The following is a 27,746-nucleotide window of genomic DNA, read 5'->3' as shown; positions in this document are numbered from 1 at the left end:
TACTTTAAAAATTACATACAACTATAGATCTTTTGATTTAAGCACAACTTAATCTATCACAGTCAGATCTGCTTAGACAGAAACCTCAGTTCTGAGAAATCTCCACTAATATTGGGTCTTCAAAAGATGTCTTAATGTATAAGCTGCATGTAAGGACTGAATCCAAGATATTTACACATTAAAATATTCAGTCACAGTTATTCACATGACTCACTGAAAGTACAGAGTTTGGAGGCTTTGGATTGCCTGCTCTTTCTGATCATACAGGGATTTTAGGCTTCTAACTGTGCTTTGCGTTTTATCTGAATCAGATGTTCAAAGTAAATAGTTCAAACATCCCGAGTGCCTGCATATTCCCATTAAAGGGAAAGAGGACACGTTTCCACTGCCTGGATTTGCACTAGCAATTCCAAGCAGGTGTTCTTGGAAGAAACGACAGAAAATGGAAGCTGTGGGAAGGTGCAGGATTGTTTGGGGAAAAAAAAAAAAAACAAAAGGTACATCTGCCTCTGCATTCGCAATCACTTGCTTCATGGAGAACTTCAGGCAACCGCAGACAGCCCAAAAATCCTCAGAAGACAAACTACTGCTGTCACAGTCATTAGAGGTGCCTGGGCTCGTGACTCTGGAAACTCAGCGAAATCAGTGACATCACTTTGGTGACACGGAGTCAATCCCCGATCGCAGCGCGCCCCCTGCCGGCCCGAGGCGGAGGCGCGGGAAAGGCCCACGACACAGACGCCGTTGCTCCCATCGCGACAGACTGCGACTGCACCGGGGACAAACCACCCCCAGAACCCTCCACAGGTGTTGCACTACAGGCCACCTTCCAAAATAAGGGAATGTGTTTTAATACACTCTGGAACAGTTCCATGATTATTAATGGTTTAGATTCGCATGCTGTTAAGTTTCACCAACATTGACACATAATATTTATATTGAATTTCCACGGTTTGTGGCACTTAAAACAATTGGATTCCTTCAAGACACAGCTTTACTGTTAAAGACTGCTTCCAATCAGGGACTATTAATGCTGCTTTAGAAAACAAACTAATCTTTCTTTCTGCTTAGAAGACAAAACAGACAGGCTATTATTTCCATTTTTAAACAATTTTACACGGCAATGACAACTTTCATTTTAGATTGTTTTACCAAATGTAACACATCCATAGTTTCAATCATTAGTAAAAAAAAGTTCTGGGACAGTTATCAAACATTAAGCATATGGTGTGACAGTTTAAGACTAAAAGTCAAATTCAGACAAATTTTGTACAATTTGAATTTAAATTGCTGTTCACCAAAAACATCCATCAGCACATTTTGCATACCTTAGCCTTTTCCTTCTAAGTCTGTTTTTCAAGTAGCAGCCAAAATTTAACTTATTCAATATATTAAAGAACACTTGCAAAGAAAAACAAAGGTATTTTTTTCCTCCATTTAATCTTTCAGACAAAGATGTAAAAAAGGTTTTGGAAAGATGATGAAGGGAGAATTACCCACAGTTCAAATGATTCAGACTCTGATGGTGTGACAGCTTATGCTGACTACAGAACCAGTGAAGTTATTACAACTTAAGAGAATAAAAGATGAGTAATTGAGAGCAGTAAATTTTATTGATGCTATTCATCAATGATTGCTCCACAAAGCATCTCAGTTTACATTACCTTAATTGTTTTATCCATAGAAGCAGAGAGAAGCATGTGGCTTTGTTCTCGTACAGGACACCACTGGATTTCATTAACAGGGCCACTGTGTTTTGACATGTAAAATATTAAGCTTTTGGGAACTTCAGTTAATTTATATTTGGATCCCAAATATGGTCTAATTAATTCAGAGATCTTTCTCGAAGTCTGCTCTCCTGATACGTCTAGCTTAACATCATAGTCTGCGCTATCTCTCTGATCAGGTTCTTTTCTTTCAGGCATGCTGGAGTTTTCTTGACGCAATCTTTTAGGGATATATGGTCTAATTCCTTTTATGGCACCAGTACTGTCTTTATGTATTCTCTTCCGGGAAACACTGTTTCCAGAGTTCGTTGAAAAGCTTGAGGTCTGTTCATAGTTTTTGTAGGACACACATAACACAGTATGGCCCGAGTACGATCTCATACAATACGGAGATGTCAAGTCAGTGTTATTATTCTGTGCATAATGCTTGGGTGGATCTTCACCAACAGCGCTTGTGCCAGAACTGCCAGTGTTCTCAGTAGGATGCATTTCATACGTAGATTTTGTACGCGAACTACCAGGTGCAAAGTACTGAACCTGATCCACAGAAGAACTTAGAAGGCTTGATTGTCTGCCAGAACTATTGGGGAATTCAGTCTTTTCAGTTTCTGCCTCAGAGTCTGAATCATCATAAGCGACCAGTGATGAACTCATGGCTAGACACAGCAAACTCCAGAAATCTCAGCGCTGGAATCCTTCAAATTACAACCTACAATAAAGAATTGATTATTCAAAGCACAATTTATTTCAGAGTCTACAGTTTGAGTAACTTAAGGATTCAAATATGCTTTTCTTAAATAAAATCCATAACTTTAATTCCTGTTTATTAATGGAATTTATTCTTCTATTGTAACACATCTGTACATTCAATTATGCAACACCATTTGTCTCCAAGCACTTTGCATACATTTTTAATGTACTGCAGAGAAGCATTTGCATACCACAAAACAATGAAAATGAGTATGAAAAGGAAAACAAACTTGCAACATAAGTACTGCAAATCACTTTAACCTTACTTGCAGTAGCAATTCCCCCCACACAAGAGAGGGTAATTAATTATGCAGTGTTTGGGTAGGTATATTAACAAGAATAGAAATCCTACAACTATTTTGAAGTCAGTCTAACAATATCTACATCTTAACAGTACAGATGATTTGAAATAAGTATGAAGGGGTTCAACTGGCAACTAAAAAATACATGGTTTTTTGACCCATTCAGCAGTCTTGCAGCATGAGGAAATTTTCCAGCTCTTTCCACAGAACAAGTTCCACATAGCCTTCAGTTTTACAGAACAGGCTTGTGCCAGAAGCTACCCTGAATACACCGTTTGCATTTACTTACAGAAAAATAAGAGCACAGATGCATTGTTTACTGCATAATAAACTTTTTCAAAGTGTTTGTGAGAAAGAAATCTCGTGCTGAGACTGCATATATAACAAGCTGAATAACTCACCACCGTAACAATCCCACCAATTCGTACAGAGCATGTGGAGTATAAGGTTAACTACATTCAAACAATTGACGTGTCCGCAAAAATAATCTTTCAGCCTCTGCTGTTTATAGTCAAAAAGTACTGCTACCCTTCAATTGCCAAGATTGATTAAATGGGACATTTTATTTCTGCTTTGTTTGCTTGCCCAGCTGTTAGCACTTCTCATGCTACAGTGATTTAACACTTTCAGATCAGCTGCTGAAATTCTTGCTTTAGGTCAGTGAAGAAACTGCTCTCAAAAGCATCTTGATTAAAATGAGAATGCTGTGTGAAAGTCAGTATCTACGTAAGCATTTGCAGAATAAATGCCACAAATGTAGGTCCTATCAAATACTACCGCAGGAGTAGCACACTGGAACTCGTAAATACTACTCACTTAACTTCAGAATTAGATCTTCTTGAATTAAAACAAGCACATTTCATTTAACCTACAGAAGTGTTACATCACACTGTATTCTGTAATGAAGTTTCCAAGCACAGATCTAGAAGGCAGGTTCCTTTCAAGACGTAAAATTCATCATCACAGACCCTTTCCAAAATCGGTGATCAAGACATTTAACTGGAACAAGGTGACTATCATTTTAGCACATAAAAGCATCAATATCTCCCCCTAGAGGACATTTTGCCTTCATCTGAAGTTTATGACAGCTGTGACAGAAACTGAGGGCAAAGACATTTCTTTTTTTAATAACACAGCATTTCACTTAAACAGCGTCAAGGAATAAAATAACTAGCATTTCAGGAAAACTTAACAACCAATTCAATTTCAAAACAGGAAACTGAGGTTTTTAGCAGTAAACTGAAACCTCTTATCAAATAAATGGTAACTTTCATGGCCAATAATTGCAGCAAGTGGTTCCTATTTGTTATTGCAGTGCTGAAAACAGGCCCCAGCCAAAATGCCTGATGCTCAAAGAGCAATCACAGCACGAAGTCAACCTCTGACTGAAAGCTATAAATGTAGACACACAAGTAGATTGGGTTGGACTTTCCAAGTTACTTTACTTCATTTTAACACAAAAAAAAAAAAAGGGGGTGAGATTCAGTGGTAGGTGAGAGATGGTGCCTTACACATACCAGGTTAAAAAAGTTTCCCATGGGATACTGGAAAGAAACTGTCCCATTAAATTTGGCCACCCCATCACATGCATCGCCTATAAAGCACCAGTGGTTTTGCAAAAGCCAAGTATCTCTGCCATCTTAAGACAGTTTTTGAAGAACCACCGCCCCAAACCTTCTTAAGCTGCCCTAACTAAAGAAAAATGTGGGGGGGGAAAACCACAATGTACTTCACTGGAAACATACCGTAACTAAATTGTGAACTTATTAACGGTATGGTTTACAACGTACTAAGCTAACAAATAAGTTTATAGAGTTTTTATTTCCTTTCCACATGCCTGCTCTGCGCGAGCTCAGCCCGCACAGCGCCCCCGCCCGCCCGGTGCCGGTAAATGTCACCCGGGCTGTGACACGGCCCACGACAGCGCTGCCGGCCGCCCCGCCGGGATTCCACACGCTCCTCCGGGCCGCTCCCAGCGTCACAGCGAGGGGACCCCAAACCCGACCCGCCGCAGGATCCGGGCACCGAGGCAGCTTCCTCCCTCCTTCCCCCTCCCCCGGCAGCGAGGACATTGCACTCCCCGCCCAGGCAACCCACGCCATCCGCGGGTCCACCTCCACCCCGGCGCCGCTGCTGCTGCTGCTGCTGCCGCCGCCGCCGCCGCCGCCGCCGCCGCCGCCGCCGCCACCACCACCACCACCACCACCACCACCACCACCGCTCTCCCGGCACCAGGGCCGCCCGACCCCGCCCGTTCCGCAGGTACCTGCGCGGCTCAGCCGCTGCCGGCAACGCAGCCCGGAACTCACTCGCCGGCCTGCGGCGGCTCCGCCTTCACAAGCGCGCCGGGTGGAAACAAGGGGTCCCGCTCAAGCAGTTCCGTGTGCCACCGTCCTCCCGCAGGGCCGGGCAGGGTCAGGTCGAGGTTCGGTGAGCGCGCAGGAGCTCTTTCCCCCGCGCTGTAGGCGGCCTAGGGGCGCTTTGGTGGGTTGGTGTCTGTGGGGGGAGGAAGGGAGGACAATGGAAAGCAATGGTTCCGGGGGTAAGCGTTTCCCAGCCGGGAGTTGTGAGCGCCGTGCTGGTTATAGAGTGATGAAATGGCAGTGACAGCGGAGTGGTGAGGAGAGCGGGGCAGCTGGGCAGGGCTGTGGCGAGACCGCGGCGAGCGAGAGAGGGCTTGGCTGGGTGGCCATTACCGCCCCGTGGTGGCTGCGGGGGGCTGGGGGTCTCTGCTGGGCACGTTCTTTCTCTCCCTTTGCCAGGTGTTTGGGGGCTTTTCCCTCCGCTCCCTGTGGGGCCGCAGCCCCCGTGGCTCCCTGGCCAGTGCGTCGGGAGAGTAAGGCGTTTTCCCCGGATGTGGTGCGAAGACAGGCCCGGCCGCTGGTCAGTGCGGCCCAGCCCGGGCTGGGGGAGCTGGCGGGTGGCTCGGCCCTGCCTGGGGCGTGCGGCGGGGCCCCGGGGTTGGAAACACTAGTGTCCTCGTTAATTTTAGTGCAGGAAATATTCATATTGGACTTTCTTCACAGTAGAGTGGTTGAATGGTCATGTTATCGTCTCAGGAAATAATCTTGCACATGTCGATTGCATTTTTGTAGATAAATTGGTGATTACCGTGACCAGGAAGGTGGGTCTGCTATAAAATGCAGCGTATGTTGGAGTACCCCTCAAGGCATGTTTAACCCTACATCTGTGTGCATACTACCTACTTTAATTTCATTTCTCATTTTTTTTTTTGTTTTATTTCCAGGAAACAAAGCATATTTCAGGAATGTGTGTGGTTTTAGACTTAAATTCACCATCTTTCATTTGTTCATGAAAATTGGGGTGGCTTTTGTATTAGTGTTAGCTTTAGAAGTCTTGATGTACATTCACACAATGTAATGAAAGAGCTCTTCTTAACATACTGTGAAGCCCTGTTCTTTGATTCTCAGGTCTCTGACTTACCCAGGCAGATAGGAAACAGTGAAAATGATCATCGATCTGTGTGTGTCATCTAGCTGGAAAGAAAGGAGAATACAATTTTCTTCTGATAGCTATGTCAAGGATTACTTTTGAGCTTTGTCTCATGATGATTTAATATTCTGAGACAGTCACTGGAGCAGTACCCATTACAAGTTACCATGCATTTTGTGGATAGAAGAGGCACACAGTTATTGGCTTTTAACTTAATCTTAGACTCTGATCCTAAATGTCTTAATACTCTGTTCTCAAGTTCCCATGTATCGTTTTTGTCTTCCAAATCTGTTTGCATATGGCACCTCATGTGTCTTGGGCTGTCAGTTTTCGTAATACCAATAAGAAGGCAAGAAAAAATGCCCTGATAAAATGCAGAATATCCAGTTATTTGTTTTAAACAGCTCACAGTTGCATTTGTGCATTTCAAAAGATAAAGACCTATGTGCCGTATTACTGAATTCCTGGCTTAAATTCCACAAGCAAAAAAGGACAGTATTGAGGTAAACAGCGATAAGTTTTATGTAGCAGTCAATACCTTTTGCATTCTATGATCGTAGTATCCTCATCTCATGTTTCAGTGACTAGATTACTTTTGCTGCTTCTTAAGAAAATGCACCTTCATCTGGGCTTCTTTGCTCAGTTTAAGTCCATAATATTCCAAATTTTTTTAAAAAGTCTTTCTGTTTCACCACTCTCCAGTATGAGTGCTCAGTCTTGGCTGTGACATTTCAGCAGTCTATCAGTAAGAATGTACATTCAGGAATTAAGTTAAAACACTAAGACATAATTTGTTCTACACCAGAGTAATTCTTGTTTACCTTTTTCTATTTTGTAAAATTTGAAGCCAGTAAATGTAATTAGCATGTTCCTACAGAAAGGATTTGTGTTAATTTTTGTAAACATTTTGAACATACGAATTTATATACTTTTTTGTCCAGTTAAATATCTTGTACCCATGAAAAAGAGGAAAACATTATTATCTAAATAAAAGAATAAAAGTAAGTTGTAGGAATATATCAAAGAATTCTTGGATATGTTTCAAATTATCTCTTTAAAGTAACACTGTCAACCAGCAAATAATCACGCTTGAAGGGATCAAGATTAGGCTAAAAACTTTTGTATTACTGATAATATATTAGTCAGCCTTATTTTTAGTCAATTGTATGTAATCTAAGTATGGTGTGAGTGTTAATAGACTAAGTAAATTAAATTAGCAAGTAGATGTGTACACTTCTCAGCTTTCTCAGGGTATTCAACTGAAGCTGAAATCTGGGAATATTGCAGCTGTCTGACAAATAAAGCCTCAATGATACATATGTTTTGGTAACCAGCAAGTTACCAAAGCAACCTTCTGAACTTTTCTAGGCAGGTGAAGGCTTTTTACTGTGGCAGTTTAAATATATACTATGTAAATATAACCAAGGTTGTGTTTAGGCTGATTATTTTGTAGAAGGAAGCTTTGAAATATTGCTGAACAGCTAGTGCGATTATTATATGCTTTTGTTCCTTCTTTTTTAATTCTGAGAAAAGGGAGCCAAATGAACATGGTTCTTATTAACAGCTTTTATGATTCACTTCAGTTGTGCATCTTGTAATCTCAATCTATTCATGCTCCATGTGTAGCAGTGGATCAATAATATGCTGGGGAGTCTCTCCAGAGAAACATAATCCTTTGCAGATCAATAAGACTTTACAGAGTTCTTCTTCGTGGACATGGGCACGGGATGACAGAGGATGCTTGGGGTGAATATTGCGTTTCCAACACACCACTGTTTGCAACTCAGTATGAAACTCATTTACTCTTTCATCTTGCATTGCATTTGTCACTGTCACATCTGAACACAGTGCATGTAAAATAAACATCAGCTTATTCATGAAGATGACATCACTTTCCTCTAGCAGAAAAGCTACATAATAGCTTGGGTTGTTGCGTAAATCAACCGCATCAGATTGTGAGGCAGCGCTTCACAACCCTGGCCAAGTTGCAAGGATAGTTTTCATGGAAAATTTACTTCACCCTTAGTTCACTTTTGTCATTAGGATATGCACTGTTATCTCATTTTAACAGCCTCAGGTTTTATGAAATTATTTTCCAATTCTCTGTCTGCTTCTCTGTGTACCTTGTTGTGGTGTGTTCATCCCAAATGGATTAATTTGATATAAGATTCAGTTTCACTTACAATTGTGTTTTTCTGACAGATGGTGTCCTCCTTACCCATTTTTAACACTTATTTTCTTCTGTGTGAATATGGCAAGCTTACTATAATCAGAACCGTACTGGTTTTAAAACTCTCTTCCCAAATCAAGTTGATGTCTTTTTATCCTCAGTTCTGAATACTTAAGCAGCATGATGCTTGAATTTTTACCCAAAAAAAAGGATTCAGTACATGAGTACTTCTAAAGACCTCATCGTTTTGTACAAAGAGCTGCTGAGCATGAATATTTTTTTTTTTAAATAAGGATTTCTTAAAATAAGGAATTCTGCCTTTGTAGTTGAAATTATTTTTCACTCATAGCAGGTTGATAACAAATTCACTGGATTTCCTAGGCATAAATAAAATTTTTAGATCAGAGGTTAACTGAAGACAGTTTATCAGGTTATTTTAGAAAAACTGGAGGAAGGAATTGCTGGGATACCATTAATTGCTGTGCCATCTTTATGGGAGGCATATGTTGTAAAGTATGAATTAATTTAATGCAGTCCCTTTTACAGGCATATCCTGTCTTGGAAATTACCAAGAGGTGTTCAATGCATTCATTAAAATTAAGTACAGCAGAGCTTATTTGTAGCATTTTAGATTATAACTGATGGGACAAAGATCAAGATATTTCTTATGTAGGGTGAAAACTATTTTAATGCATTTGAAAACGGACAGTATATGCCTACTTAGCATTTTAACAGCATTATTTATGTTTCTGTACTTTCTGTGTTTGCGTCCTGTAACTATGCAGTTGTGGTTTTCCAAAGCCTCAGCTGCTGTTAATTAATAGATTTCTAAGAAACTTTCAGATTATATTATTCTTAATATATACGACATTATAGGTGTTAGCCTGGGAGAGAAGCCCATTTGTGGAAGCACGGATGCCCTCTGTGCTAGGAAGCTCTAGTGATCCAGGTACATGTTGCACATAGGAAGACGGCTGTGTTATTATTCTCAGCTTTCTCATCATCTTAAGCCATCTCCTAGGGCTATTTTTCCTAAGTACTGCTGAGAAACAAATAGTTCCTCAAATTTACAGCCTATTGCTTACCCAAGGATTGATCGTTCTTTAGAAAGCAGCATTTCTCACTAATAATCAGTGTGTTTTGTAACCGCTGCAGGAAACCAGTAAAGAACATGACTAAGCTTTTTTTCTTGTATGTTTTTGAGCTGAAGTACATATATTAAGATACAATTCCCTGTGATAGTTATAAAATCTAATGATTCTGAATTTGACAGGGTATCAAGTAGAGCAAAAACATTAATCAGGAGTCAGAGAATCTCTACGAACTGTTCTGAGATATTCTGAATTGTGCAGATATTTAATTACTTTTGATTTTGTCAGAAGTGTGACTTTTAGAGGGTGTTCTAGTGTTAAATACATAGGCAAACAACATTAAGAGTGATCTCTAAATGTATTTGGTAGTCTTGTCAGTCTCAGTCCGTTTCTGTATGAAACTGAAGGTCATTGTGTTAATGCCTCCACATTTACCAATCTGATATGAGTAGAATTAGATATGGGGCAAGTATCATTTTTATATTCTTATTCTGTTCATCTAATTTTCAAGATATACATGAAAGAATAAACCACTATTTTTTGCCTTGCAGTTCTCCTTGATGTTGCTTCTGTTTTGAATCTACAAGCCGAAGAATTGGAAGACGTTGAATTCAGTTGAATTGTAAATAAACAGATCCTTTGAAGTCTGGCAAAATGGCTGATAGTCTGAACTGTGATTTGAAATCTCTGAATCCGCTTCAGCTGTTTGAAAGAGTAACTGAACAAGGAGAGAAAGTCAGAGCACTGAAAGCAGGAAAAGCACCAAAGGTATCTCCATTTCATGTTTTGAACCCACCCCTTTTCGAGTTAGGTCTGTCTCTAAGAGTACTGAAGAATATGATTGTTCTGAGATTTATTTTGTATTGCAGTAAGGAAAAAAATCTTGTTAAAAAATATTTGTCTGTTTTTGTGAACTGGGAACATACCTGGAGCCAGGTAGTCACTAGGAAGAGCAAAGTTTTTACTCATGAAGTAAGAACAGAGAGTCATAGGCTTAGAAATCTAGTTCAGCTAGTTGCCATGCTATGTGACAGGATCCAGGGAATTTGGTTTTTAAGTAAAACTTATATCACTTGCATTCTTCTCTGGTTTTAGATGCTTCGTTAAAATCTTTTTCTCCATGTGTTAATTGTACATATTAGCAAATATGTCTTCCTGTGACTGTACTGGCAGTCCCTGCTTAATCTCCCTTAATTTAGTAATTTGCCAGAATTTCAAGTTCCCTATTCTGTCATCACTATGTTTTTATTTGGGCTTAGTGTGTTGCCTGTGAGACTAAGCCTTGAAAACTGCGAGTCAAATAAAGTGTTGATCTATTTATTGCTTGCATGAGATGTTACAATAGTTTTGTACTGAAAAGGTCATATCGATGAAAGTTCTGAAGAACTTTTTCTTCTAGTTTGTCTTCAAGTCTGTCAGTGAATTGTAATAAATAAATTACTATAACGTGAGCCACTAATAGCATTGTAAATTAGATACTAATTTATATTATATTTATATATCTGAGAAATTTGTACTTTAAGCTTGTTACACCTGTGAAAAGCAGGCAAGCATATTTTTCCTCAGACAGAAACTGAAAAGTGAGACAGAGGAGCTTTAAATATGTTAACTGTGGTGATGCTCTAAATTCTGCCAGTTAGAAATGGTCACCTGTTATTTGCTTTTCTTTCAACGTTGGCAGTGATGCTGCAAACATGTAACTAAAGACTTAGAATTTATGAATAACGCAATTCAAGTCAAAGCATGGGTGCAGGATTTTGAAGTGTTGGGACATTAATGTAATTGTTTATCTTAAATACGTTAACCCAAACAGCTCTTTTTTTTTTTTTCCTTTGTTCAGGATGAAATTGATGCAGCAGTGAGGATGCTATTGTCATTAAAACTGTCATATAAAGCAACAACAGGGCAAGATTATCAGGCAGGCTTGCCTCCAAAAGATCTTGTACTAATAAACAATGGTACAACTAAAGAAGGGGATGAGGATTTTGTGGACCCCTGGACTGTGCAGACATCGAATGCTAAGGGCGTGGATTATGACAAACTCATAGGTACACCTCTTTCTTGACTGCTACTAAGAAATTTATGTCAAATGATCCTAATAACCACAAAACCAGCAAGTAATCATAACAAATCCTGATAAAAAACATCATAGGTATAATGCAATTTATGTCTAATTTTAGCATTTTCATGTTTAAAGAATTTGCTGTAGAAATTGAAAATGTCCAAGGCAGGCATCTCCTATGGAAGATTTAAATACTTTGCGAAGAACTTTTCCGTTTAAAATAAAAGTTTTACTCACAGTTTAGTTTTTGGCATAAGAACTATTGTTAGAAATTATGTTAATGAAGACACTGGGAGTGAATATCTGCATCTTCTGTGACTGCGATGCAGAACAGCTGGAGCCCAGAGCATTCTGACCAGGCTGTAGGAGCCTTCATACCTTCTCCCCACAGCTGCCTTGAGTTCCAAATTAGGGAGAGCAGGGTTGATCCAAAACTAATGCAGAAATCTTTAAGTGTAATAACTCCTTCACAAGACACTCTATCAAACAGCCATGTGCTAGTTGGGATGAAAAAGATGCAACTTGTTTGAAAAATGTGTGTGTAATGGAAAATATTTTAGACAAGAATGTTACAAAACTTGCGAAGTTTTGTAATTTAAGAAACGGGTTAGTTAATTTCCTTATTTGTTTTGCAGTCTACTTTTTATAGCTTGCTTGGGTCTAACATAGAAATAAAGTGAGAGAACTATTTATTACATTTTACTATTTTCCTTTTTCTAAATTCTTGTAAATCTTCAGTCCACGTTTAGTACCTCAGTGAAGATTCTTTAACTGTTGTACATTGTTGGTGTCTGCTTAGCAGCTTGTTTCTCACAGCAGAGCATGCACCCTTCTGTGTCAAAAACCATATATTTGCTTCTGAGAGGTCAGTTGCTAGTGTCAGCGTTCTTTCAATTCAGTGTGATGCTTTTTATAAGATCGTGTCAAATGTATGTGCGAATTGGCTTAGTCTGCAGAGGTTAATAGGAGAAAGAAAATGTTGGAAAGGGAGAAGTGAACAAAGGAAGATATATGTTGGCGGGGGAGAAGGAAGAATGAGAATTGTTAAAATCTAGAAATGGACAAGATCTCTCATCTTGTTACTTGTGTAGGAGTTATGGAGGAGGTTTTTTATTTTCTGGGGGAGGGAAGTTTTAAGTCTTGTAGAAAAGTGGAAAGAGTACCATACTTATGTTGGCATGATCTCAAGATCTTCTGATAATGACTAGCATGACTTCAATGTAAATAGATTTTTCTAAAGCCATGCTAACGCCTGACAGCTATGTTCTTTTTTCTGGTAATGGTTTGTGTATGTGTGTATATGTATGGCCTTTTGATCTACCCTAGAGGGGTGGGTTAGCCTGAAGGGTTTTTACTTATTTACACTGCTAGCAGAATGGGGAAACTGGTGGATGAGTCATTTTGCTTGTTCTAAGTGATGCATTGGAAATTTATCAGAGGAGAATACTAGCCTAGCCACTTCCGGAAGTGAAAATATTACTATTTGTTGTTAATAAACTTCCTCCTCATCCTCCCCCTTTTAAAAATAAGAAGTAGTATTGTTCAAGAACTTGACATCTGATAGGTCTTAGAGTAAAGGAAATTTTTTTTACTGCCTGTAATCTGTTTATTTACTAGTTGTACCAGGGTAGGTTGTTGGTGTGTTTGTTTACTCACAGACCAAATGAAAGTACCAAAAAGTACTATGTAATTGAAAGGGATATACTTCTCAAATGGTTCTCCTAGACCTGCATTTAAGTGTATGGTTACACAACAAAACAGCCTGAAGATATTCTGGGAAGAAAGGTTCTGTTAGCTAAGTACTATATGTGAACATCACTGGAGGATTTTTTGGTTTTTTTGTTTATTTGTTTGAGCATGAGCAAGGAGCAGAGCTACAAGTGAGAGTTTTGTATGCTAACCATGCTGATCCTTCAGGGACCTGAATATTACAATTAATACAAAATGGTTTAAGTTGGCAAGGATTTTTGGAGATCATCTGGTCAAACCCCCTACTCAAAGCAGAGTCAATAGAGCAGGTTGCTCAGGACCTTGTCCAGTGGGATTTTTATTATCTCCGAGGATGGAGATCCCATGACCTCCCTGGATAACCTGTTCCAATATTTGACCATCTGCACAATATGATGGCTTTTCTTATGTTTAAATGTAATTTCCTTTATTTCAAATTGTGCCTGTTCCTCTCCTCCTTTCACTGGGCATCACTGAGAAAAGTCTGGTGCTGTCGTCTTTCCTTTTCCCTCACCTCCCCTATTCAGATATTTAGACACATTGATAAGATCCCTCCTGAGCCTTCTCTTTGCCAAGCTCAGCAGTTCCAGCTCTCTCAACCTCTCCTTGAATGACAGATGCTCTAAGCCCTTCATCTTCATGGCCCTTTGCTGGATTCACTTTAGTGTGTCCATGTCCTTTTCATTCATACTGGAACCCAGAACTGGACCTAATGCTTCAGGTGTGTCTCATCAGTGCTGGGCAGAGTGGAAGGTCACCCCCCTCGACATTCTGACTGCGCCATTCCTAACGCAGCTCATACATCTGCTGGCCTTCCAATGTCACAGGAGTGTGTTGCTCGCTTACGTTACACTCCGTGTCTACCAGGACCCCAGGGTCTTTCTCTGTCAAGCTGCTCTCCAGCCAGTTGCCCCCCTGCCTGTACCACTTATTCCTCCCCTGCTTCAGGACTTTGCATTCCCTTTTTGTTGAACTTCATGAGATTCTTGTCAGCCCATTTCTCCAGCCTGCTGAGGTCCCTCTGAATGGCAACACAACCATCTGGGGTATGCAAACTTGCTGTGGGTGCTCTGTCCCATCATCCACATCATTCATGAAGATGTTAAACAGTGTTGGCCCCAGTATCAGCCCCCTGGTGTACACAAATAATGTTGGGCTTCAGCTGGACTTTGTGCTGCTGGTCACAACTCTTTGAGCTTGGCAGTTCAGCCAGTTTTCAGCTCATCTTAGTGTCCACTTATCTATTCCAGACTTTATCAGTTATCTATGAGAATGAAATGGGAGATGGTGTCAAAAGCCTTACCAAAGTTGAGATAAACAGTATCCACTGTTCTCACCTCACTACTACTCTACTAGGCTCACTCTACTACTCACTCTTCTAGGCTGGTAGTAGAAGGCTATTAATTTGGTCTGGCATGATTTCCCATTCATAAGTCCATACTCGCTACTCCCAGTTACCTTCATGTTTTTAATAGTGTTTGGGAATGGTTTCCAGGATTATTTGCTCCATCACATGCCCAGAGATTGGGGTGAGGCTGGCCAGCCTGGAGTTCCACAGTTCCTTCTTCTTGCCCCTCTTCAAGGTAGGAGTGGCATTCACTTTCTTCCAGCCCCCAGGAATCTCTCCCAGTTGCCATGACTGTTTGAAGAGTTTTTGAGACTGGCCTGGTCAGTAAAGTTACTGCGTAACAAATAGTAGGATGTTTGTTTTCTGTGTGCGAATACAACATGGCAATGGCAAAGAGGAAAAGTACATAATAATTTTTCAGCAAATGCAAAGATGCTTTTGAAAATGTCAACTCCAAGGACTTTTTTTATGTACAGTGAGTTGAAAACTCTTTTGGTACAGACTAGAACACCAAAGGCCAAAAGCACAATAGGAATATTTTTAAAACTTCTTAAGGAGTGGAGACTGTCCTGGTCAGAAGCAGTTTAGGAAGGCAGATTCTTTGTGGACAGAGAGCTTGAAATGTTTTGAATGACCTCATAAGAGAAATAAGAGGAAAAAAGATAGGGAAAAATTATCCAGTAATCCTCCTGCTATCAGGAGGCTGCAGTTATAATCAGTCATGGGTGGAGCAATACTACAGGCTGTGAGCAGACTGGGTCTCCTGTCGTGGAGTTGGTGTCAGAGGTGACCGCTGGGACTCCTGGCAAGAATCTGGAAAATCTGGCCATTTTACGTTTTACCTGAGACTTCCAGGAGATGTCCTTTTTAGTCTAGGCTGAATTGCTATGTTCTTGGTAAATCTGAGACCTGGTTGTATCTGTGCTATGCTTTTTTTTTTTTATTATTATTATTATGTTTTATTATTATAGTTCGGTTTGGCAGCAGTAAAATTGACACAGACCTGATCAATCGAATAGAAAGAGCTATTGGGCAAAAACCTCACCGCTTTCTACGTAGAGGAATCTTTTTTTCTCACAGGTGAGTTTTTTCTTGTTTTAAAATTCAAAAAGGTCTGATTAGGTAGGCTTGCTGTGAGCATTACTGGGAGAAACCTATGACCAGTAAAAGACCACCAAGGCAAAACAAGTGTGTCATCTGAAATTAGCAACTACTGCACATTTCCACAGCAACATTTGAAACACTGGATTGTATCAGTTTCTGATATGTCCTCACTAATCCCCAACTAAAGAAATGTGGGGAGTCTTTGCATTGTACTGGTTCTGTTTTGATGCTGTGGTAGCAGCCGGACAGAGGAACTGGCCTGGGAGGGAGGTCCAGGGCTCATGTTGTGATTTCAACAAGGGTCCACATGACCAGTGGACCTGTTCCTCTGTATTGCTACATAAAAAAGGCTCAGAGAATAATCTTAAGTACCAGCTTGCCAGTCATCTACACTGTTGCATTGTTAACATGTGTGGGATTTTGGACTAAGGCAGCTAGGACATTTCAAATAAGTGCCTGAGCATGATTCAGGACACAACCTCCACCAGAGACCATTCCAATCTGGTTGTCTGAACCTGTTTGGGAAATAATTCCAAGCTCTGTGCTACTGGGCCTTAGAAATTACGATCCAATTAAGTAATTTTAAAAGTTGTACATTTTGTTTTGGTTTTTAATTTATTTTTTTCTTTGAGTTGCTTTCTGGGGGACTGAAGGAGACACTTACATTAAAAAAATGAACAAACAAAACCTTTTTATTTCTAGGATACTTAACATACTATATTTTATTTATATATAAGTTTGGCTTTAAAAGCACTCAAGTTTTGAATCAAGGCTTTTAGCTGTAGATGTTTCTTCCTAAAGAGTTGCATCATGTTTTCTCTGTTTTATCTTTAGAGATATGGACCAAATCCTTGATGCTTATGAAAAGAAGAAGTCCTTTTACCTTTATACAGGCAGAGGGCCATCCTCTCAGGCAATGCATGTGGGTCATCTTATCCCATTTATATTCACAAAGTAAGTTATTTCTACCATTTTTATTAATCAAAACACTTTTTGCCTAAGGAAATATTGAGTGTGGTTTATGTAACTGCCAAAATGATACATTGCAAGGAGTTCTGTTTATGTAAGGTGAATATTAATGCATTTAAACAGTGGAATTGTACCTTTTCACTTAAGTTATAATCCCTGCATCGCCACCATAAAGCCCTCTTCCTTGCACCCTTAACCCTGTGGCACTCCTTAGAATTTTTGTTCTTAAAAACAAGTTTGTGAAGAGACTCAGTAACATGACTCTTATGCTGCAGTGCCTGCCGCAGCAGGAAACAGAGACATTGGACTCAGACCTGAATCATAGAATGGTTTAGGTTGGAAGAGACCCTCAGAATCATCAAGTCCAACCATAACCTAACCTAACTCTAGCACTAAACCATGTCCCTAAGAATCTCGTCTAAATGCCTTTTAAACACTTGAGGGGATGGTGACTCCACCACTTCCCTGGGCAGCCTGTTCCAATGTCTGACAACCCTTTCCGGGAAGAATTTTTTTCTAATATCCAATCTAAACCTCCCCTGGTGCAACTTGAGGCCATTTCCTCTTGTCCTACCACTTGCTACGTGGGAGAAAAGACCAGTGCCCTCCATGTTACAACCTCCTTTCAGGTAGTTGCAGACAGCGATAAGGTCTCCCCTCAGCCTCCTGTTCTCCAGGCTAAACAACCCCAGTTCCCTCAGCTGCTCCTCATCAGACTTGTGCTCCAGGCCCCTCACCAGCCTTGTCGCCCTCCTCTGAACTCTCTCCAGCACCTCAGTGTCTTTCTGAAAGTCTCTTTGAATTCTCTTTCCATTGCAAATGGTGACCGCTGTCATACATACAGGAAATAATAAGTGTGAGTCTTGTTTACAGGTCAGCTACCATTTTAATCTGTATGAAATGTTTATTCTGATCACGTAAACATAACCGCATATGCATATAAAGAAAAGACAAACAAAAGGATACAAAGAGATCTGTTTAAATGTATAAACATATTTTAGCTGTGTGACTTATGTCTTCATTTTAACTTACTTAGAGATAAAATCTTTCTGCTTTTATTAGGTGGCTGCAAGAAGTATTTGATGTTCCCTTAGTTATACAGTTAACTGATGATGAGAAGTACCTTTGGAAGGACCTGACAACTGAGAGGGCATATGAATATGCTAGAGAAAATGCAAAAGACATCATTGCGTGTGGTTTTGACGTCAAGAAAACCTTTATATTTTCTGATTTAGACTATTTGGGGTAAGTATACAGCTTTTTAGGATATTGCAATGAAAAATGTCTGTATTTTCTCTCCAACTCTAACAGCCAGCAGTGTTTTAATAAATGTATCTAGATCTGAAAGCTTCAAGACAAGTTTTGCAACTCTTAAAATATAAAGTTATTAATTTTTCTGCTAACATGTCTATCCTATTGTCATTCTTCTGTATAACATAGGAACAAATACTTGTTTGTGTGATGCTTAAATTTTAAATTATGAAAAAATATATTAAAGGAGCTAAATTGTAAGAATACCTGCGTGACCAAGAAACCTCCAGATTTAAGATGGTATCAAAATCTTTGAGATGTGTTTACACTTTATCTGTGTTAACGAAAGGCATTTCAGCAACTTATTGTGGTCGATTAGTTTAACAATACAGCATGAAAGATTATTACTTGAACTTCAAAGATTTAAGAAAAATAAACTGCTGTTGGAAGTGCCTTCTCAGAAAGAAGTAGTTTCATGACACAGTTCAGAACTGAAGTTGTGAGCTTTGTTCCTCCATGTGGAGTGATGAGCTTCCTTAAAGACTTGAATGAGACAATATGTTTTAGAGATGCACTGTATAATATACAGCCCTCAGAATGTGGAGCCTACAGTTTTTCCTCCCTTCACTCCTCTGACATTCCTGCCTTTGAAAAGTTGCATTAACACACATCTGCCCTGTGGCTGAACAAGGGCACGTCAGAACTGCTGTTCCTTTTGCTTCGTCTCTTCAGCAGAAATAAAAGAAGGAAGAAGTTGCTGAGCTATTTTTGCTTTGGGAATGCTGCTGCTCTATTTGGTGACAGAAAAAGTCCAGCCAGCGAATTCAGTCTGTAGAAAATGAGAATTTGGAGGATTGGGATACTAAGTAATGCAGAAGACAGGATCCATTCAGGTTGTCTGAGTTCATGGAGAAGCATAAGGATAAGTGAACTTCAGGCTCCGTGAGGCATTTCGGCACCATTTCTAAATTAAAATATTTCTGGATTTAGACAGTTAATGGTGACAAAAAATGTTCACAGTAAATTTTGGGAGGAGGGAAGAATAAATTAAACTTTCAAGACATAAAGTTCTTGTTTGTAAGTAGATCTCTAATTGTCATCTCAATGGGCCACAAAAAGACAAAAATGTTGAGATTTAATCCTGCAGCTTTTTGGCATTCTCAGCTTTTGCAGTGAATGTTTGTAACTACTTTTCTGCTCTTGACTTCTTTTTTTGTTTTTCCACTTTCTTTGTCACAGGACGAGTAGTGGATTCTACAAAAACATTGTCAAAGTTCAGAAGCATGTGACATTTAACCAAGTGAAAGGAATCTTTGGCTTTACAGACAGTGATTGCATTGGTAGGAAACAATATGAGTTACTAGAAGTGATGCTTGCTTTTACTCTCTATGGCACTATTGAAGTAATTATAAGAAGATCCTTGTTTCTAGGCTGATTGTAAAAGGATGTTATTGTGGCTGCTTCAGGATAGCTAACACTTCACAGTGGAATTTCTTGCATGATATCTACCTTTTTTGCCTTAGTAACAGCAAAGTACAAAACACCAACATTGAAGTGTCCAGGATAGAGAAGTAGTCTTTTGCATTGTTTGGTTTGGTTTTTGCCTTTTTTTTTTTTTTTTTTTTTTTAGTAGTGATTGCAGCTATAGTCAACTATGCCTCCTAGAAATTTCGAAGACAATTATATAGAAGCTTTTCTCTTCAGAAAGTTATATTAATACACATATGCATATACATATGTGAAAAAGTTAAGGGGCATTCAAAAGCCTGATTATCAAGGTGCTGGGTAACTCTGTCTTCCATTTACTTTACTGCAATTGCAAATTTCTGTTGCATTAGCAAAAAAAAAAAAAACCAAACCACATTGTGTCAAAGATGGCATTAAAACCTTAGTGTTCCTGAGCACTAACATGATTCTTTGACTACTTATTGGGCCAGTGACAGCTTTTCAGCCTTCACTGTAACCAAGGAACAGATTCCTATTTCTGACTTAACAGCACTCTAATACAAATTGGTGTTGTGCTAATGGCTTCATTACATGTGTGGAAAAATCTGCTATTTGCTTTCTGTTCTGGGAGGGCTTTGATCAGGAAGGGAGATTGGTGACCCCATGATTTAAACAGAAAACTAGACACATCTGAGATGCTTCAGGAGTACAGCAAGCATATTAGTGATGATTCCAAGACTGTAGAGGGGAACTTGCCTGATAAGTAGCTCTGTAGTCATTCTCCCACAAAGAGGGAAAAAATGAGCAGCTCAAAGTGATGATACAGTTGTATTTCTGGGATGGGTAGATAATTCAGTGATGAAAAAGTATGGACTGATGAACCTTTTTTGGAACCTTTGTTATCACAGCCTGCCATTTTTCCTTAGTTTCTGTGTTATTTGAAGTTTTGTTGACATCATAGAAGGTAAAGATAAAACAGTTCTCTCAGATAAGACGTCAGTGCTTGATAAAGATAGGTGTTAGTCTTCAAGTGAGTATCTGAATGATTCACCTGTGCATTTTACGTGTTTCAAAAAGTTTCCTCTATTTATCATTGCTCATGTTGGCTTCTCAGCATTTCCAAACATGTTTTCTAGGAAAGATCAGCTTTCCTGCTATTCAGGCTGCTCCATCCTTCAGTTCGTCATTTCCACAGATCTTCAATGGCAAGGAGAACATTCAGTGTCTTATCCCATGTGCTATCGATCAGGTAAGAAAATCATCTTACTTAATTTGGTTTTCATGGCTTTGTTCTTGTAATGTACCATTCAAGCTTCATGGTGGTATCAGAACATCTGTAAAACATTCCTGCAAGCACCTCTCTTGGGCAGAAGCTGGAAGAGATAAAAGGATGTCGTGCAGAGTCCTAAAAATGATGAAGGCTTAACCCAACAATCATGTATTCATGCATTACTCATTCTTGCCAGTCTTGGATCTGTCTTGGTCTCAGCCCAGTTCACAGTGAGCTGGTGTGTATGAAAGCAAAGACAGTAAAATCTGTGCAAAGCTTTACTGACATGGGAGTAGGAGGGAGCCTTTGACCATCTCCATGGTAACTAGGACAAGATGTAATGAGCTTAACTTAAGCACAAGAGATTTATGTTGAACCATAGGAAAAATGCTCTATCAGTAAGAATAAAGAAGCATTTGTCAGAAAGACTGCAGAACCTTAAGAATTCACATTTATATAGAGAGGAAGGAAGAACAACATCGGCTACAAATGACAGTGGTAGTGTCGTTACTTTGAATGAGTATTGTTTCTAGTAATCAGATTCTGTACTGTCTGAATCTTTAGCTCTTTTAGCCACAGGGACAGTCACTTAAAGATGATGTAAGTACATTCATCAGCCACAAAATTACATAGTAATATTATTGCAGTTGGTTTAAGTCTGATCAGCAGCACAGCACTGCCAGCCTGATCACTTATTTAATTCAGATTCTATGCTGGTTGTTAAATGGTTTGGGAAGAAGTTTGCATCTTAAATAGGCATCTGTCTGCAGGCCTACTAAGCGTATTTTTCACAACTATTTGAAATCTTTGCAAATATGCCTATTAATTGAGGGAATCGGAGTGTACAGCAGAACTATGGAAATGAAAAAAGGGATTTTGTTTGTTTGTTTCTCTTGATTAACTGGATTGGAAGTAGCTTCTGCAACATTTTGTGGTTTGGGTTTGTTTGGTTTTGAGTTTTATTTGTTTTTTGAGACCACCTGGTAAGGCATGAACAAGTCAGCATTGATCAGCTTTTAATTCACATTTTTCAACTTTATTCTGTGCTTTTGTTGATATTTGTTCTAGGATCCTTATTTTAGAATGACCCGAGATGTAGCACCTAGAATTGGGCTGCCTAAACCAGCCTTAATGCACTCAGTCTTCTTCCCAGCCCTGCAAGGAGCACAGACAAAAATGAGTGCTAGTGACCCGAACTCCTCCATTTTCCTCACTGATACACCCAAACAAATCAAGACAAAGGTAAGAACCTGCAAAACTTGAGAGTGCAAAGCTTTTTTAACAAAGAGTGGTGGTCCTCTTGGTTACAATGGCAATTTTTAAATGTTTTCTTTGAGCATATCTGCATCTTTTTTTCGTATTTTTCATTGCAAAGCAGCTTCAGGAGTTGACTCAGTTATGCAGATATAGCAAGACTATCAAATATAATGTTTTGCCTTGCCAGCTAGTCTAACAGTACAAATATTAGCTAGAATAGTGTACAAAACACTGTGTGTGTTTATCTGGTATCTGCAGAGCATTGGTGAAAGAACAAAACCTCTGGAGGCTGATGCTCTAAAAATACATATTATGTTACCATAGTTTTGAAATCTGACAGTCCATGATGTAAATCAAATAAGCAGCTCTTTCTCTTGACTGCCTCTCCATGCCGGGAGCACCAAGCATTGCAGTGTCGGTTACAACACAGGTCAGATTTTTGCTGCTGCTTGGAGATCTGCTGCTGCCGTGCGCTCCTCCCTCCGATTCACAAATGTTATGTTGAATTTCACAAAAATTTTTTAGAAGGGGTATTTTCTCCTATCTGGGTTTATTCCTAGCACTCCTTCCAGCACAAAGGAAAATCCCTCTTCCCCAGTGTCAGGTGATTTAATTCAACAAAAGTTCACCTGTGTTTTGGTATTAAAAAACATAAAGAAAAGTCAATCTTTGGAAAAGGATTTATAGGCATGATAACCAGACATGAAACAACTACCTGTCAAAGCAAGAAAAAAAATGCATATGTTGTTTCTGATGGGTGGGCTTGAATTAGTTCTCTTATGATTGACAAACCCATGTATAGGTCAGATTCTTCTGCAGTCATCTCATAGTGATTCATTATCTTACGTAGAAGCTGATTAAACAGTACTGGTCTGACGAATTGGAATTCTTCGTGTGTTTGGATTATACTAATTCCAGTTTCACACAGTTACACAGGTTTTTTTTTTTAGAAAAGCATTAAAATTTCAGAATAGAGGATGCATCCTTAGTGGTAATATTGGTAATATTCTTGCATTTTTTCCTGGCAAGTAGCTAGTAATCTACAGAGAGATCCAAGAAGTCCTGTGTCCAGTTAATAAGTCTTATTTCTGCTATCCTTAAACTAGTTGGAAAAATAACAAAATCATTCTAACTGCTTGGAGTATAAAAGCTGTAAGAGAAAATTCTGAACATCTTGTGAAGTATTGAGAAATGGAAGACAAACTGAGACTTATTTCAGCTTCTGAAACCCATCAGAAAAATAAACCTTAGGTTAGAAGAGCTTGAGTGAAAGAACAAATATTGTTATGGCCAATAAATAACAAAATAGAGTAGGAGAGGTGATTTCTGGTGATGGATGAAGGTTAAAAGGAGACAGCCACTGCCACACAAAATAATTACTGCTTACAGCGTTATTCGGATCACTAGTGCATTGCTATGTAATGAGTTCCAAAACTTACAGGTAATAGAAGATGAAAAATTGCTAAATGTTGGGCAAGGCTGAGAAACTTTTGGGAAATCCAGGGAGATGAATGGCAACATTATAACAAACTTCGTATTTCAACTATCAGCACCATATTACAGCTTGGTTATTTACTTGTTTTCATAGAAACTGTTATTTAGATTCTAAGTCTGTACTAATTCAGGAAACAGACCAGTGCATCATTATAGGTAAATCATGGAAATCCTCAGTCAACAAATGGGTGCCAGAATATGTAAAAATTAGATTCATATAGAAAATGTTTGGTATAAACAGTAATCTGCCTTCACCTGACATACCGTGTTCAGTCCCTCTCACCTTAGTAAGAAGACAAACTGTAGAGATGAGGAACATGGAAAAAAATTCATACAAAGACTTTTAAAATCTAGTAAGGAGACAGGTGAGGGGAAGTGCAGCACACTGTGTAAAAACTTAGTTTTACAGATAGTGAGACAGCTATTCACCCTGTCCTACAATGTAAGAATAGATGTAATCTGACACATGGCAGTTTATTTTCTGAAGATATTCATCAGTGCATCATTTTTGTATGTAATTCATTGCCACAATTCGTCTGTAACATGGTGGTTAGAAAGATTCAAAAAAGCACTAGACAGTTATACAGAAAAGAAGAATGTTCAGAAATTGTAAATATTTAGCAGTTCCTAGATACCAGAACTAAAAAAAAAATCTACATCATATGCATGTGTGTTTCTTGACTGGTTGATATCTGAAAAGATACAAGAGCCAAATGAAAGCTCAGCTAATGATTGAGAATTTTTTTTGCCTAGCATTTTATTTTCTTTAGCTTTGTAGGAAGGTTAGTACCCTCTGAGAATTCTACACATGTATACGTTTTTAAAATAGGCTGGTGGCTGCTGAATTTACTGGGAATGGAATGAGCAGGTAGATGTATTCACCAGTGCAGTTCATCTCCCCATAGGAAGCTGTGCTTAAAAAGAGGCGGTGAGTCAGCGAGTATTCAATTTTTAGAGTGAACAATTGGGCATTTGTCTAATTTTAGCCATTCTAGCCAGAATTTTTTAATCTTTAACTTTGTTTTCTCTTCTTTTTCTTTTCTCTGAAAACAAGAGGAGCCTGGGTTCTCTCTAGGATTTCCTCAAAATTTCCATGCCATTCTTTTTTGGGATGATTATCTTTTTTCTTGCATGGAATACATTTCGTTTAAGCACAAATTCTGTTCAATAGACAACAACTTCAGCAAAAGGGACTTAAAACTTTTTTGACTGAATCTTGGGTGGATTATTTTTAATTTTTGCTGCATTTTTGTTCTGGTTATGCAGTCTGGGCAGTATGTATAGAGCCATTTTTCCCCGCTGGGTTTTAATGACCACCCTTTGCCTCCCTGCTTCAGTCCTGAGGCTCTGCATTAACTTGCCCCACTCACCCATCAGCTTGCCTTTAATATAGAATTCAGAGGATTGTGATACACCTCTGTTTACAATATAGTGAAACAGAATTTAGTAGAAATTATACAATAAAATCATGATGCTGTTTCAGATTAACAAGCATGCCTTCTCGGGAGGCAGAGACACCATTGAAGAGCACAGGAAGTATGGAGGTAACTGCGATGTGGATGTGTCTTTTATGTACCTGACTTTCTTCCTAGAAGATGATGACAGGCTTGAACAACTGAAGCAGGTGAGTAGCCGAGTTGAAGATAATATTATTAATTCCCTGCTATGAGGAAAAAGCTGGCACTAAGGCCTCCTGGGAGCCTTCTCCAGGAAGGTAATTGTGGTGTTATTCTTGCACTCTCCATCCCTTACAAGTTTCAGTGGTAAGACCTCTGTATTTGCTTCAATGTTTTTCTTTCTCACAATTCATCTCTTCTTTTTTTAAAAAGAAAAAAAAAATCTCTTATTTTGATAAGGATCTCCAACACTGTGTAGGACAGTATCTTCCCTACTTTTCAAATGAGACCACTGTAGCATTAGTGTTGGTTTTAATTGTATTATACACTCTACCTGTTCCTTATGGTACCTAAATACTCTGCAAAACTCAAAAAGCTCATGCCAAAAGCTTGTTCTTGTGGTTTTTTTCTTACCATCACAAGAAATGCAATAGCTATGAGAAACTGATTCACTGATCTCAAGTGAAAACTGCTTCATATGAGTTGCATTTTCCTTAAAACTATCTGGCAGACTTCTGTCTCTGGGGGCAGTAGCAAGACATTTCACTCCTCCAGCTACATGACCGTCATCAGTCCCAAATGTGCAAACGTGTTCTTGGGAAGGTCGTGTCTGTATTTGGTTGTACCCACGTCACGCTGGTTTATCAGCTTTTCCCTCCTGGAAACAGCTGCAGCCTCTCCTCCAACCTTCTACTCTTTCCCACCCAAGAGCAGGGCTGGGCAGCTGCAAACTGTGAGTTACCGACTGTGAATATGACTGCTAGTCTGAGCAGAGATGCTGAGTGTCTTTGCTGTGAAAAAGATATTTTAATCACCCCTAATCTCTTACCCAAATGCAAGGAGAGAAAAATATGGTAATTTATACATCTCATTGCAAAAAAAAAAAAAGCTTGGAGTGAGTGACTATTTATTTGAACCAGGATTCTGGGGAGAAAAATTCGCAGTTTCCTGCAAATAATTACAGGATTTCCATGTTACGTTCTTGTGAATGTAGCTTTTTCAGTCCATCAAGCTTGTCACAAATGAAATTGCCCAACTGCCTCAATCTTTTAAAAAGCAACGAGCAATTTTGCAAGTTACATTTTCAGTGTGATACCACATGAGCTTCTAAGGCGTGTGCTTATTTTTAAGACCTCCAAATCTGTATTTGCTAGGGCCAGGCTTTTAAGGAAATGCTTGTCTCCGAGTCCTTTTCTGTATAGCACCATATTTAGCAATCGACACTTTCTTGACAGGCGTACACAAGTGGGGAGTTGCTCACGGGGGAGCTGAAGAAGGTTCTTATTGAAACGTTGCAGCCCTTGATAGCAGCTCATCAAGAGCGACGGAAGCAGGTTACAGATGAAGTAGTGAGGCAATTTATGACTCCACGGAAGCTAGCTTTTGAATTTTGAAGAAATACGTATGGAATTTACCACTTGATAAACCAAAACCAAGGAATTGTTGTCTCCTCTTGTATGTCATCACTCCCTAGTTATGTACAGCCTGCAATCAGCGCTTTATAAATATTGCTTTCAATGAGTCAATTACAATGAATGTCAGAGTACAGGAAAAGTTTAAAATAGGACTCGTATCTATTTAAAATCAGAATATACATGACAGTATTGCCCAATCTTGCAGAAAAGCATGTCTATCAGCATAACACTGTATTTTATTGTATTTCATGTTGAAAATATAAATAAAACTTCCATTTTGATGATAAAGCCTAACTTGTAAATTGTTTTAGATACGTCAGTGAGAGGTCATATCTCAAAGGAATAACTAGTTGTTCTATTTTCTTTTGTCCTGTGTACTTTGGTTTACTAGACTGTATGTCCTTTTGGGCTACTGGGAACATGCTGCACACAAAAAGATAATCAATGTTACAAAGCAGATTACACAGTGACTTAGCCCTGGGATCAATACCGAAAGAATGGAAATCTGTAACACAGGAGAAGGAATATCAAGCTGGTTTTGCTATTGTCTTCCTCTTTGACCGAAGGGCAAGTCTCAGAAATCTCACTGTACTTTTGTTTCTGCAGCTATTCAATTGGTCTGACTCCTCTGGAGGGAGGAGGTTATCACAAGGTTGTAAACTTCCTTCATATTCTCAGGTGCAAGATAGTGCAGGAATGCGTATTTTGGTTTCTAGTTAGAAAAAAAAATGACAAGTGTTATATCATGCTGTGAAAATAAAGTTGCTGCTGCACACAGGGATACTTCTGGTACTGTCTGTTCTGTTTTGCTGCACCAGGTCATTGAAACTAAGGGCACTTATTTTAAGATGTATTCCAGTGAGAAAATATACATTGGAAAATACCTCATGATATTTAATTATCTCCTTTCTTAAAAAGAACTTCAATGTCTGTGCTATGATTTATGGAAGAAAAACTCAAATGATCAGCTAATGTGTTTTCATTCAGCACTGCACATATTGAAACTGTTAGATCTGATGTGTATTTGTGGGGAATAGAAAGTTGCTAGCCCAAACATAGTCTTATCTACATCAAATAAAAACACCTTTGATAGCACAGGTGGGTCTTGATATGTGGTATTTTGCAAATAATTAAAAAATACAAAGAAGGCACTTGAATGAGGTATGAAAGATTTAAACTTTAACAGATTCTGTACTGTGGGGCCTTGTGGGCATGTATCAACTGTAGCATTGTTTAAAAAATAATAATTTTTAATTTGACTGTAAACTTTTGAAAGCAGCTGGTTACACTTGG

The 27,746-nt window shown here is 39.0% G+C and overlaps 2 protein-coding genes across 6 annotated transcripts in view; one reads left to right on the top strand and one right to left on the bottom strand.

The window, feature by feature from the left end:
- The window catches only part of WDR25 (WD repeat domain 25), a 66,734-nt gene extending 61,620 nt beyond the window's left edge, over positions 1-5,114 (bottom strand). The window contains exons 1-2 of the mRNA XM_065839304.2: positions 5,046-5,114; positions 1,665-2,436 (exon numbers count right to left, since the gene is read on the bottom strand). Coding sequence (XP_065695376.1) covers positions 1,665-2,381 — 717 coding nt within the window. The 5' untranslated portion in view covers positions 2,382-2,436; positions 5,046-5,114. The remainder of the gene's footprint in view (positions 1-1,664; positions 2,437-5,045) is intronic.
- Positions 5,020-27,234, top strand: WARS1 (tryptophanyl-tRNA synthetase 1). 5 transcript variants are annotated; one of them, XM_065839309.2, is made up of 11 exons: positions 5,020-5,041; positions 10,045-10,261; positions 11,334-11,541; positions 15,603-15,711; positions 16,570-16,689; positions 17,767-17,949; positions 19,195-19,295; positions 20,538-20,650; positions 21,740-21,913; positions 24,906-25,046; positions 26,274-27,234. In XM_065839309.2, exons 2-11 carry the CDS (start codon positions 10,148-10,150, stop codon positions 26,430-26,432), a joined length of 1,422 nt encoding a protein of 473 aa, XP_065695381.1. In that variant the 5' UTR covers positions 5,020-5,041; positions 10,045-10,147; the 3' UTR covers positions 26,433-27,234. The 5 variants fall into 5 exon arrangements, with proteins under 5 accessions (XP_065695381.1, XP_065695377.1, XP_071665749.1 ...); XM_065839305.2 differs by lacking the exon at positions 5,020-5,041 and adding an exon at positions 5,320-5,396; XM_071809648.1 differs by lacking the exon at positions 5,020-5,041 and adding an exon at positions 5,881-5,903.
- The last annotated feature ends 512 nt before the right edge of the window (positions 27,235-27,746 follow it).

Source organism: Patagioenas fasciata, chromosome 5 (genome assembly GCF_037038585.1).
Source record: "Patagioenas fasciata isolate bPatFas1 chromosome 5, bPatFas1.hap1, whole genome shotgun sequence".
NCBI classification, from domain to species: Eukaryota; Metazoa; Chordata; class Aves; order Columbiformes; family Columbidae; genus Patagioenas; species Patagioenas fasciata.
Note: the sequence above shows the minus strand (reverse complement) of the source record. Positions and strands in the feature narration are given on the sequence as shown.

Excerpts from the sequence above, each read along its gene's own strand:
- WARS1 (XM_065839309.2), top strand. The coding sequence starts at position 10,148 with ATGGCTGATAGTCTGAACTGTGATTTGAAATCTCTGAATCCGCTTCAG. Across the intron at positions 17,950-19,194 it reads TCTGATTTAGACTATTTGGG|GACGAGTAGTGGATTCTACA; the intron begins GTAAGTATACAG and ends TCTTTGTCACAG. Across the intron at positions 21,914-24,905 it reads CCAAACAAATCAAGACAAAG|ATTAACAAGCATGCCTTCTC; the intron begins GTAAGAACCTGC and ends ATGCTGTTTCAG.